Source organism: Callithrix jacchus, chromosome X (genome assembly GCF_049354715.1).
Source record: "Callithrix jacchus isolate 240 chromosome X, calJac240_pri, whole genome shotgun sequence".
NCBI classification, from domain to species: Eukaryota; Metazoa; Chordata; class Mammalia; order Primates; family Cebidae; genus Callithrix; species Callithrix jacchus.
Window position 1 is genome coordinate 103207037 of NC_133524.1, and position 12880 is coordinate 103219916.

The following is a 12880-nucleotide window of genomic DNA, read 5'->3' on the forward strand; positions in this document are numbered from 1 at the left end:
AAAAGTATTCTTAGAACAGTTACTTCTTTCTGTGTATACTGGTACATCTAAGAACATCTGATAAATATTTTATCCTTAATTTTTACTATTCTTACCAGCTTTTTCACTTTAAATTCATTCCTGATATATGCCTTGCATTAAACAAACTAAGTTTCTGAAGTCTTTATATTAAAATTATGTGCATTTTAAGAAGTCTCATCTAAAGGCAGCCCTTTAGAATCAAATTCTAGTTCTCTATTTTCATTTGCACTTAAACACTAATTCACCCACCCTACACTCAGGGAACCACTAAAGATAATTATGCTAATGCTAATCGCAATAGCAGCTAATGTTTATTGAGGACTTTTTGTGCTAAGAACCGTCCTGGAGGCTGCGCATACATTATCTGGTTTTGTTCATACTACAGGAAACCCACGTTATTACATTAATGTATATTAACCAACTCTAAAGTACTTTCTGTTCCCGGCGCAAAGCCAAAACCCTCAAACTCCTGAGCACTGACTCTGCACCCGGATTCTTGCCACTTTCTCTTTTCCCTTGCCTCTAGGTATCCTCCTTTCCAGGGGAGCCGCAAGTGCTCCTCCCCTTCTCTCTTTAAGAACCATGACAACCACCGATTCCCCCTCCCCTTCCCCTGTCGTCCCTCCCCACACTATCAATAGAACCCCGCCGCACGAGGTGGGACGACCTGCTACGTAATTCGCACGTGTGACTGCCTAGTAACGGTGTCTCGAGTCGGAAGCGCACGGAACCAGAGGCGGGGTGTGAGAGCTGGCGCGCGCACGCGTAAAGTCTTTGCAGCTTCGGTACGGGGCGGAGCTTTGCCCGTCAGCAGAGGCAGAGTAGCGATCGTCGCCAAAGCGCGCGGTTTTATTTCTCTCCGCTTTGGACGAGGCAAACTAGCTTTTGGTAGTGAAGCGGGTACGCAGTTATTCAACAATGTCTGGTGAGTCAGGACAGCCTGAAGCTGGTCCCTCACATGCAGGGACAGGTTGGCCGAACCCTGAGAGAAATCGGGCTGGGGTCCCGGGAGGGGTGATCCGAAGAGCTGGTGCCCAAGGGCGCAGGTCCTGGATCCAAAAGATTCTTGAACAGATTATGGACTCACCTCTCCAGTGTGTCACCCCCTCGGAGGTGGTGCCTGTCACTGTGCTGGCCGTCCAAAGGTACCTGTTAGAGGATGAGCCACGCGACACGGTGCCCAAGCCTCCCCTTTATTGCTATGATGTGACTATCTCAGACGGGGTGTACCAGGAGAAGTGCTATTTGGACCCCAGCTTGAATTCTCTCGTATATCAAAATATTCTTAAAGTTGGCATACAAATGAGAATTTCCAGAGTCTCATGTCTTTACAATGAGAAAAGGATAGGCCAGGGGATCCTGTGCTTAGGTAACGTCCACTGTGGGGAGACCTTAGACACTATTTCTTTAGAAACTCCCTTCAGAAATAGAGCGCACGAGGAGAAACCAGAGAGGCCTTTAAGAGGCGGGAAGAGTCATTACTTGGCGCTGTGGAATAACGAAGATCCGTATGGAGATATCTGGTTAACTGACAAGCAACCTGAGGAGCTCAACTTCAGCGGTAAGTGTTTGGAAAGAATGGCAGAGGGTTTTTTAAAATAGTTTTCAGGAGCTTGCTTGAATGGGAAAAGAAATGAAAATGCTTTTGTATTGTTAACTGCAAGCCAGGAGTGACAGGTCGACAAGTTTTCTTGAATGACCCAGGGATGCTTAATGAAATTTGCACAGCCCGTGGTTTTTGTTGGTGTTTGTTTGTTTCTTTGATTGCAAAAGCAGCCATTCAGGAAGTGTCTGACTACATCTTAAAATTCAGTCTGGCATACGTACCGATGTGGGAGTCAGTATTCCTCATACGTTCTTTACATGTTTGATTGTGGTGGAATTACGCTTCGTTTTATTTCCAATCCAGTTGTGGAAATAGTACGTTGTGACGGTTGAAGAGCTTATAGATTTTAATTTAGCATAAAGGTTGTAAAAATTTGCGTTTTTGCATGTTTTAATCTTCATTGGAAAAGGATGTTCCGTGAGGTATTCCTTAGTACTTTACATTGATTGAAACGCTGTGTAACAGTTATGTAAATGTCACGTTTTAAATGTGTGGTTTTATGGGAAGGCTTGGCATTCTCATTTTCTTGTTTTTTATTACTCACCACAGACAGTACTGATCTAAGAAGTTCAATTTTTCTGTATCAGAAGTAGGAATTTAACCTGAAAACACTAGCTTTTCATCAGCAACTGCTTGTCAATTACATTTTCTTCTCTAAGAGATGAAATTAAGGGGAATGATAGTACTGTAGGCATGAACACATTTGAAATGGGGAAAGAAATAAAATGCAAAAAATAAAATAAGAGAAAGTACTGGAAGGAGAAAGATTATAATTTTCTGCATTACTGCTTTTCAGTCCCTTTTAAAATGTTGTCACAATACTAAATCATAATCTTGCTGTGACGTGTAAGCAACAAACTTGAAAGTAAAAGGATAAGTAGCTCAAAAAACATGCAATTATATTCACATCCAGTTAAAGATGTTATAGCAATGTGTAGGCAAGGATGTCTTAAATAACTAAATTTTAAAAACAAGATAACTATTTCTGGGATTTTAAAAAATGGAATGATTTTATCTCAAGAGTGAAATAAGGCAGTAGTGCACTATTACTCTAAATGTTGATTACTTTAATTTTTAGAATTGAATATGTAAATGAAAAATTTGTGTCCTAAAGAAGAGTTGAGGGGATTAATACTTTGTGTCTATTTTGTCATGCTATCTATTCATTAAAACCATATTTATATTACAAAAGGTAATGTCTGTGTGCCAAAATAAAACACAATCTGTATATTTAAAAGCATATTGTGTTAGAAATATATGACCCAAGTGTAGTAAAATGTTAGTGATAAAACCTAGGAAGTGATCATATTTGATGTTCACCGTAAAATTTGTTCGATTTTGCTGTATGTTTCAAATAGTCAATAATAAAATATTAGGGAGAAGTGAAAGACCTCTTTCGTCTTCCCTGGTGCCTTCACTTTTCCTCTAAAAATCCCAAACTGTCAGTAGTTTGGTGTACATCTTTGAAGAAAACAAAAGGAAGTAATGTCTCATTGTGTAATTTGCTATTTCCACTAAACACATCTCAGGCATCTTTCCTGTGCATCTGTACATACAATATTTCATAGCATGGGTGTGTCATAATTTCTGTAATCATGCCCATGTGAATGGGTAATTTGTAATTTTAGGCACTTACTAGTTTATTAGTATTAAATACAATGCTAAGCATCATTAGAATGTACACATATTTTTGTTTTCTATGTTCAAATGTTGCTATTGAACGGCTTCCTCTAGTGAAATTGCTGCCTTAAAGGGTATTAGTATTATTTTTTTTAATTTTGTGGATATAGACAAATCATCCCCTGAAAAGGTTGTACAAATTTACATTCACCAGCATATGTATAAGAATCCCCATTTCTCCATATCTTACTATTTTAAAATATATCTTTTGTCATTTTTCTAATTAATTTATAGAATTTCTTTGCTGAGGAGTATTAAAATTTTGTCTGCAAATTGTTTTCTTGCAATCTATTTTTCTCTTAACTTTGTTTATGGTATACATTCGTGCTTTTGAAACTCTTCATTAAGGTTTACCTTGTACACAGTAAAAAAAAAGTTTTAAAAATGCAGCTTCATAAATTTTCATATACATATACACCTGTGAACCACCACCCCGCTCCCTTCAAGATATAGAATATTTCTGTATCTTGTTACCTCAAAAGTCTCATGCCTCCTCCTGGTCAGTACCCTATCTGAAAGGTAACACATATTGTGACCTCAAAGATAGCTTTAAAAAGTAGAAGTTAGCCTGTGCCACACCCTCCTGCCTAAATCTCTCAGGTGGCTTCCTATTGCATTTAGACAGCAATTCAAACTCTACCGGGGTCTGTTTGGCTGTACATCAGAGGATGGCGAACTTTCTGTAAAGAGCCAAACAGTAAATCTTTTTGTCTTTTAAAGACATATAATCTCTGCCACAACTATTCACTTTTGCCATTGTATATAGAAAGCAGCTTTAAGCAGTATGTAAATGAATGGGTCTGGCTGCGTTGCAATAGAACTTCATTTACAAAAACAAGCAACAAGCAGGATTTGGCTTATAGACTATATAGTTTGCAGACACCCTGCCCTACAGAAGAGTCTTTTACTCATCTCTCTAATCTCTAACCCCTCTCCTCCACCATTTTGTTCTAGCAACCAGCCTTCTTTTTGATCCTCAAACCTCCAGTCTTTTTCCTGCACCTGCTTTTTCCTCTTTCTGGAAAGTTTCTTTCCATCCTCCAGTTTCAGCTCAAATAAAAACATAATAAAAGTGCCTTTTTAAATAAATATTTCCTCCCCATTTATTCTTATTATACCACCCTGCAAATGCTCTTCATAGAATCATAGCATTCTGAAATTATTTTCTTTAGCTGTTTCTCTTTTTCCCCCTACCTTTTTATAAGAGCCATGACTCTTTATTTTCCCCTGTGGGCCATATCTTATAGCAGAACAATGTCTGGCACATGGTAGGCATTCAGTATTTTTTGAATAAAGGAATGAATGAAATAAATTGATAGTTTTACTAATGTTGAGCCACTTTTGAATTCCCACTTGGTCATGATTATTTTTTCATCATTTTAATTTGGTATATAGGTTTGGTTTTTGTTTTTGTTGATTCTTGCTGGGAGAGTATTTTTTCAATGCAATTTTTATATTGAGTTAATATTAGCCTAGTAGAATGAGTTGGAAAACTTGCCCGTCTTCCTGTGCTTACAGAAATTATATGTTCATTAAAGGTTTAGTAAAATTCCCCTCGAAAACTATCTGAACCTCATTTCTTGGGCCAGGATTGGGGGTTGAGTGGGATGACTCTTGCAATTTCTTTTAGAGAAAATGATTAAACTAATAATGCTTTTGCAAGAGCCCACTTTTGAGAGTTGGTAATTCACTAGGGAATCTCATTTCACCTAGATCTCAAAGTTGTACATGGTAATCAATATTTTTTGACCTATCTTGTCAATTATGACTCGTTTCACAATTCTCTTGTTTGCATGTTCACCTTTTCTTATTATCAGCCTTACCAGAAGTTTATCTATTTTATTGTTGGTTTTTTTAAAGACACTTGGTTTTGCTAATAACAAAATCTATAGTAAGGAGATGTTTTCTACTTAATTTCTGCTATTATCTTTAATATCTTCTGTATACTTCCTGTGTTCATATTTTTCTTGTACTACTTTCTTGAGTTGAATGCTTGGTGCATATATTTCCTTGTTTATTTCCTCCAAAAGCATTTAAAATTCTGAAATTTCCCATGGGTATTGCTTAGGCTGCATCCTCCAGGTTTGGAAGTACAGAGATTTTATTGTTACTCATTATTCATATTTTCTTATTTTATCTTATTCTATTTTTGTATTTTTGCATTATTGAATTATTGTAGTCATTTTTGAAATAATTACACTTCAGCCCAATCGTCTTCTTTAGTGTTTTCCATCTTTCAAATCCATATAAAAAATGACAGAAGTGATTTAAACAACCATGTTGGAAACTAGTGTTGTGATAACTTAATGTGCATCAGTTCATTTTGATTATATACTTTTATTACCTTCCTGTATTCTGTTTAGCTTTTTGGGATCTAAATTTCACTGATATTTTCAGACTTTGGTGGTCTTCGCTGCCATTTCAAGTGACAATTTTATTGAGATGGTAATATCTTTAAACCCCTCTCTTTTATTTTCTTGGCATACAATTGGCATTTCTTTTTTATTTTCTCCATTCCTTCCTTCCTTTCATTCTTCTCTCTCTCTCTCTCTCTCTCTCTCTCTCTCTCTCTCTCTCTCTCTCTCTCTCTTTCCTTCTTTCTTTCTTTCCTCCTGACAGAGTCTCATTTGTCTCCCAGGGTGGATCACTGGCACAGATCTTGGCTCACGGCAGCCTTCACCTCCCTGGTTTTCCAGCAACGATTCTCCTGCTTCAGCCACCTGAGTAGCTGGGATTACAGGCATACTCCACCACACCAGCTAATTTTGTATTTTTAGTAAAGATGGGGTTTTGCCACATTGGCCAGGCTGGCCTCAAACTCCTGACCTCAGGTGATTCCCCCACCTCAGCCTCCCAAAGTGCTGGGATTACAGGTGTGAGCCATCGTGCCTGACTCCTTTTTGCTTCTTTAATCTCTGAATATTTAGAAAAAGCTTATTAGGCTTAAAGTTTATTATTATATCAGGGTTTTAAAAATGTAATTCACATATTCCAGAGTCTTGTTTTCAATCTATTTTATTTGCTTGTTTATCTGAGAGGAATATTGACTTCTGTCTAAGGTGATAGTTTTATTTCTCCTTATATTTCTAAAAGGTTTTGCTCTAGACGTTATTATAAGTTATACAGTTTCATAACTGATTAATTAATATATTACTGGTGAGTTTTACACTTATGAAATTTGCCTCTTTATCGCTTTTGCCTTGAATTCTATTTTTCCTGATAGTAATGTTTGCCACTTCTGCAGTCTTTTTGGTAGCATTTTAGGTTAATGATTCTCAAACGTGAGTAGGCATGCACATCACCTCAAGAGTGCCAGTCAGAAAAATAACTTAAATGCTTCCTAACTCTAAGAATTCACAAATAACATCAAGAAACACTGCAAAGAATGAATGAGGCAAAAATAAGCAATTGGAATCGGAGACAAATAAACATTCAGGTACTGACAGATTCAAATTACACGTTCAAAAATGAGAGAAAAAAATTAAACAGAAAAAAAGATTTGGAAAAAGTTGCAAATATAAAGAATACACCAAAACTTAAATAAATTATTAAGGCAGTATGTTTGAAATGTTGAAGCAAAAAAATGCCAAGAAAATAAAAGAAAGGGATTTAAATATATTACTGTATCAGTAAAATTCTCACTTGAAATGGCAGAGAAGACCGCAAAAAGCTAAACAGAACACATGAAGGTCATGAAAGTATATAATCAAAATGAATTGATGCACAATAGATGATCACAACATCAGTTTTCAACATGATTGTTTAAATCAGTTTTGCCATATTTTGTAATGGATTTGAAAGATGGAAAACACTAACAAAAGGCCATTAGGCTGGAGTGTAATTATTTCAAAAATGACTACTATAATTCAATAATGCAAAAATACAAAAATAAAACAAGATAAAATACAGATTGCTCGGCACCATTCCCAGTGTATGATTTATTAGATCTGGGGTAGGGCCCTAGAATTTACATTTCTAACATGTTCACTGGTGTTAATGATGCTGCTGGTACAGAGACCACACTTGGAGAACCACTGGCAAGCTGGCTGCAGTGGCTCACGCCTGCAATCCTAGCATTTTGGGAGACCCAAGCAGGCAGATTGCTTGAGTACAGAGTCCATGTCAAGACCAGCCTAGGTCCAGACCAGCCTGGATGAGCCAAGGCAACATGACAAAACTCTGTCTTTAATAAAAATACCATAGTCCAGGCATGGTGATTTGTGCCTGTAATCCCAGCTACTTGGTGGGAGGGTGGTGAAGGGGGAAGCCTGAGTCCGGGAGGTTGAGGCTGCAGTGAGCCTTGATCATGCCACTGCACTCCAGCCTGAGCCAACAGAGTGAGGCCCTGTCTCAAAAAATTTAAAAAAAAGAGAGAACCACTGACCTTAGTGCATGCTTGTCCATCCCTTTATTTCCATTTTGTTTTAGGGTTGTTTCTTTTAAAAAGTATATAGCTAAGACTCTGCCTTTTGAACAAAACCAATTATTTTTCTTCTAAAATATCAATTTAATTGATCTATATTTAATGTGAATAATGATGTTTGTACCTGTTCCTGAAATTCTTTATGTATAAAATATACCATCTTCTATGTTTTTTTTACTTTTGCAGGATTAAAATATTCTTTTTTTTTCTAGTAGTTTGGAAGTTATACATTATTTTGTATTCTCCTACACTCCTAGTGGTTTCTCAATGTTTTTGAAAAAATTTTTGGGTATATAGTAGGCGTATATATTTATGGAGTACATATATTCATATTTTAACAAAATTATTTAAACTTGCATGTCTCTTTCAGTCTCCAGAATTATTCTGAATATATAATATACTCCGAATGAACAAGAGAAGTCATTTAGGACTCTATTTGATCATGATACAGTTGTCTTTGAGCATGCTGCTATATTAAATTTGAAGTATTGTATTTAGGATTTTTGCCATCATAATTGATTTTAGTTTATAGTTTTCTTTCTTGTACTATTTCTGTTGGAATTTCTCAGGATTATTCTAAGCTTATAAAGTGAAGTGGTACAATTTCTATGCTTTATTGGGCTCTGGGACAATTTAGAGCTCAGGGAAAGAGCTATTCTTTGACATTTGTTAGAATTTTCTTGTAAAACCACATGAACCTGCTCCCAGTTTTGGAAGCCATCATTAGTGAACTTTTTTCATTTTCTTCCATGGGTAAAGACATAGTTTAGTCTTCTTTTTCTTCTTATGGCAATACTGGTAATTCATATTTTTCTAAGAGATTATCTATGTCACTGATATTTAAAATTTACTGATATAAAATCATATATAATAATCTTTTAATAATTTTTCTTTGTGTGTATAGTTGTTTACATTCTGAGTATTACATTTTTGTTTTCTTTTTCATGATTAGACTTGTGAAAGATTTACCTTTTTATTAATTTTTCCAGAGAATTGAATTTATCAATACTGTTGGGGTTTTTTAATTGTGGTAGAGTGTTTTCTGATTCATTATTTTTAGCTTTAATATTCATTCCTTCTTCATTCCTTAAATTTATTCTTCTGCTGGCCGGGCGCGGTGGCTCACGCCTATAATCCCAGCACTTTGGGAGGCCGAGGCGGATGGATCATGAGGTCAAGAGATCGAGACCATCCTGGTCAACAAGGTGAAACTGTCTCTACTAAAAATACAAAAATTAGCTGGGCATGGTGGTGCGCGCCTGTAGTCCCAGCTACTCGGGAGGCTGAGGCAGGAGAATTGCTTGAACCCAGAAGGCGGAGGTTGTGGTGAGCCTAGATCGTGCCATTGCACTCCAGCCTGGGTAACAACAGCGAAACTCCGTCTAAAAAAAATATATATATATATATATATATTATTCTGCTATGATTTTTACAGTATGGTCCAGGGACCTCTAGTGGTGCCCCAAGACATTTTCAAGGGATTCATGAGGTCAAAGCTATTTTCACAATACTAAAGCTTTACTCACCTTTTTTCACTCTTACTCTCTCACAAGTATACTGTTTTCCAGAGGCTAAATGACGTGTGTCACCGAAGCCAACTGAATATCAAAGAAGATATGAGTATCCACCTGTCATTTATTAAGCTAGGTACTAACAAGGTTTGCAGAAATGTAAAACAATACCACACTTCTCACTACATTACTTTTTGGTTTTGGAAAATATATTTTTTCAAAAAAATATGTTATTTGTAATTATACATATTAGTTTATTATTGTTATTTTTAATGAACTGATAATTTTAAAAAAATTCTTAGTTTGATTTATAGTGCAGGAAAATGCTCTTCAGGCTGGGAGCAGTGGCTCACACCTGTAATCTCAACACTTTGGGAGGCTACGGCAGGCAGATCACTTGAGGTCAGGAGTTGGAGAGACCATCCTGGCCAACATGGTGAAACCCCATCTCTACTAAAAAGACAAAAATTAGCTGGGCATAGTGGTGCACGCCTGTAGTCCCAGCTACTTGGGAGACTGAATTGCTTGAACCCAGGAGGTGGAGGTTGCAGTGAGTCAAGATCACACCACTGCACTCCAACCTGAGCAACAGATTGAGACTCCATCTCAACAAAAGGAAAAAAAAGCTATTTAAGATCTTCAATAATTTTTAAGAATGTATAGGGATCCTGAGACCAAAATGTTTTGAGAATCACTGTTCTATTGCATATTGAATATCCAGTTTATTTATTTTCATTATTTCTTTTTTGATAATGAACACATTTATTTCTAAGAATTTACAGAAATTCTTCCTTGTCTATACACAGCCTCTAATTCTTTTTGGGATTTGAGAGATAAAATATGTATTCTATTAAGTTTGTGAGTTAAAAACCCAAACTGGGAAAAATGTTAACCAGAAAGACATCTGATTACACCTAACTCTCTGCACCTTATTTTATTATAACAGAAACAGAGGCTCTTAGAACTCTAGTTTTAGAAACTACGTAGCTCTTGAATTTATTTCAGACAATAAAGGAGCTGTACGTGCCTTCATTGATCAAGAGTATTCCTCGATCAAGACAATTCAAAGCTCATCTGAGATTCATCTGACATTAAAATGAAATCACTTAATTATATCAGATCAAATGTTAGGAACTATGATTCTGGGCTAGTAATTTATTGGGAGAATCTGGAAGGAAAGTTACAGAGAAAAACTGTGTGTGTTTTTTGTGGTATAGGCATAATTATATAATACCACTTAAATCCTTATTAAAAAGAAATTACAAGTGTGATTTTCGTGTCAAAAGTGTTGACTAGGTAAAGCATTATGTTAAAAAATATAGAACTGAGGGGAGCCTTAGCAAAATAAACATTGGTATTAATGCAAATTCAAGTTTTAATAGTTAAGACTGTGAGCTGTGAAAAAGAAAAATGTAGAGACAGTTGCAGATGGAACTTCTCTTAATCCAAGGAAGACTACATCAGGATTACAAATTAATTCTTTAAATTGATGAATAGCTTTTAAGCAGGTTTTTAACTTGCCAGCAAGCTTGCAGATTAAAATGTTTCTAAGTAAATCATATGGCATTTGAGAAGATAGTTAGTGCTATGTAGAAAAGTAAAGTGCTATGGAGGATAAGTAAAGGGGTCAGTTTTTAATAGGATAGTTAGGGATAATATCACTGAGAAGGTGACCTTTGAGCAAAATTTGGAGAGGAGAGAGAAAGTCACTTGCATATCTAAAGGGAAGACAATAAGTGTAAAGGTCCTGATACAGGCTCATGTCTGGTATATTTTGGGGAGATGGAATTTATACGTATGAAACTGAGGTGAAGGCAATACAAAAAAGTATAATAAAACAAATATATATAGATACAGGCTCTCTCTCAGTCGCTCAGGTTGAAATGCGGTGGTATGATCATGGCTCATTGCAGCCTGGCTGAAGTGGTATTAGCACAGTTCACTTCAGCCTTGCTGCAGTGAGCTCAGCTGCCTGGACTCCGGTGATCATCCCACTTCAGCCTCTAGAGTAGCTGGAGCTATAGGCATATGCCACCACGCCCTGCTACTTTTGTCTTTTTGGAGAAACAGGGGGGTTCATCATGTTGCCCAGGCAGGTCTCGAACTTCTGAGCTCAAGCAAGCCACCGGTCTAGGCCTCCCAAAGTGCTGAAATTATAGGCATTAGCCATCGTGCTTGGCTTAATTCTATAAATTAAATATATAAGTTCTTAGTAATGGGAAGAACATTCCATGACATTGAGGTCTTTTCTTTCACAAAATATCTTATGGGAGGTGAGTTTAGATTCAGGTTTTCCAGGAAGTTATTAAATGATTTGGTAAGATGAAGGCATTCTGGATGGAACAGTGTGTTAGTTAATATAGGTTTACCTATGTTCCAGGCACATGGTAAGCCTTATATATATTTCAGCTGTTAATATGAGTGATCAAATGTAGTTTACGTGAGAGACGTATATAGATTTAGCTGGCAGGGTTTAGCTGGCAAGAAGGAGTCGCTTTAGGTATGATTGGGCTACTATTTTTAACCGTTAAAATAGATCTTTGAAGTTACCATTACAAGTTAAACAGGATTTCTTTTCTCTTTTTTACATTCTAGATACCAAAATAATTTCCCTTTCTCACCTTGAAATGACCTGGGCTAACAGAAGAAATTTTCCTGCATTGCTTGTGAGGATCATACATAAATCAAAACTGCGATACTATGGGAAACCTGATAAAAAGATGATTGAACCATATCAGGTACAAGTAATGATAAGATATCATATGTTAACTTAAAGTTATAAATTATAACTTACACACTTAATAGTATGATATCCTGTTCATTTAAATAGCATAAGTCACTTCAATGTAATTTTAAAATGTACATAAATATATGTTGTATTTTTGTGCATAATTTATTGTACATAAGAAATTATTTCTGTATTGGTACCCTTTATTTCCCTGATCTAGGTGGTCTCCTTCCCACCTTTTTATTTTCCTTCAACTTTTTCTTCTCAGCTATGCTTTCTGCACCACCATATAAACATACTCTAGCCTCCCATTTGAAAAAGAAAATAAAATAGTCTCCCTTGGCCTTATGACTCTTTTATTCCCTATCTCTTTCTCTTCAGGTAAGCTTCTTCAAGAAGTAGTCTACACTAGATGTTTTTACTTTCTTACCTCCCATTGCTCAACACAATTAGTTTGGCTTTTTACCTTAGCTTATCATTCACTAGTAACTCACTGTCAAATCTGTGTGATACTTTTCTATTTTCTTGACTCTGTGCTGTATAATACTCATGAGCTCTACTTTCTTGATATATTTGTGTTCTGTTTTTTTCTTACTTAATATTATATTGTATTTTCCCATGATATCAAGAACTATTTTACATATTTCATTAAACTTTTATTATAAAAGTATACAGGCTTATTATAGGGAATTTGGAAAATGTAGAAAGCTATTTGAAGATCTTACCACTCAGAGAGAGCCGCTGTTAACATGATGTGTTTTATTCCCTTTCTTGTGTGTGTGTAAATCACATAGATACACATATATAAGCATAAACTATATTTACATATACATATCTATTATATTTATATCATAAATATAACATATATGTGCATATGAATAGGTATATACTTCGTGTAACTATGTATGTCA

The 12880-nt window shown here is 36.0% G+C and overlaps 1 protein-coding gene across 1 annotated transcript in view; it reads left to right on the top strand.

Moving 5' to 3' along the window:
• Window positions 1-833: 833 nt before the first annotated feature.
• RADX (RPA1 related single stranded DNA binding protein, X-linked) overlaps window positions 834-12880 on the top strand; it is a 57819-nt gene continuing 45772 nt past the window's right edge. Inside the window, exons 1-2 of the mRNA XM_002763144.6 lie at window positions 834-1582; window positions 11837-11979. Coding sequence (XP_002763190.1) covers window positions 940-1582; window positions 11837-11979 — 786 coding nt within the window. The 5' untranslated portion in view covers window positions 834-939. The remainder of the gene's footprint in view (window positions 1583-11836; window positions 11980-12880) is intronic.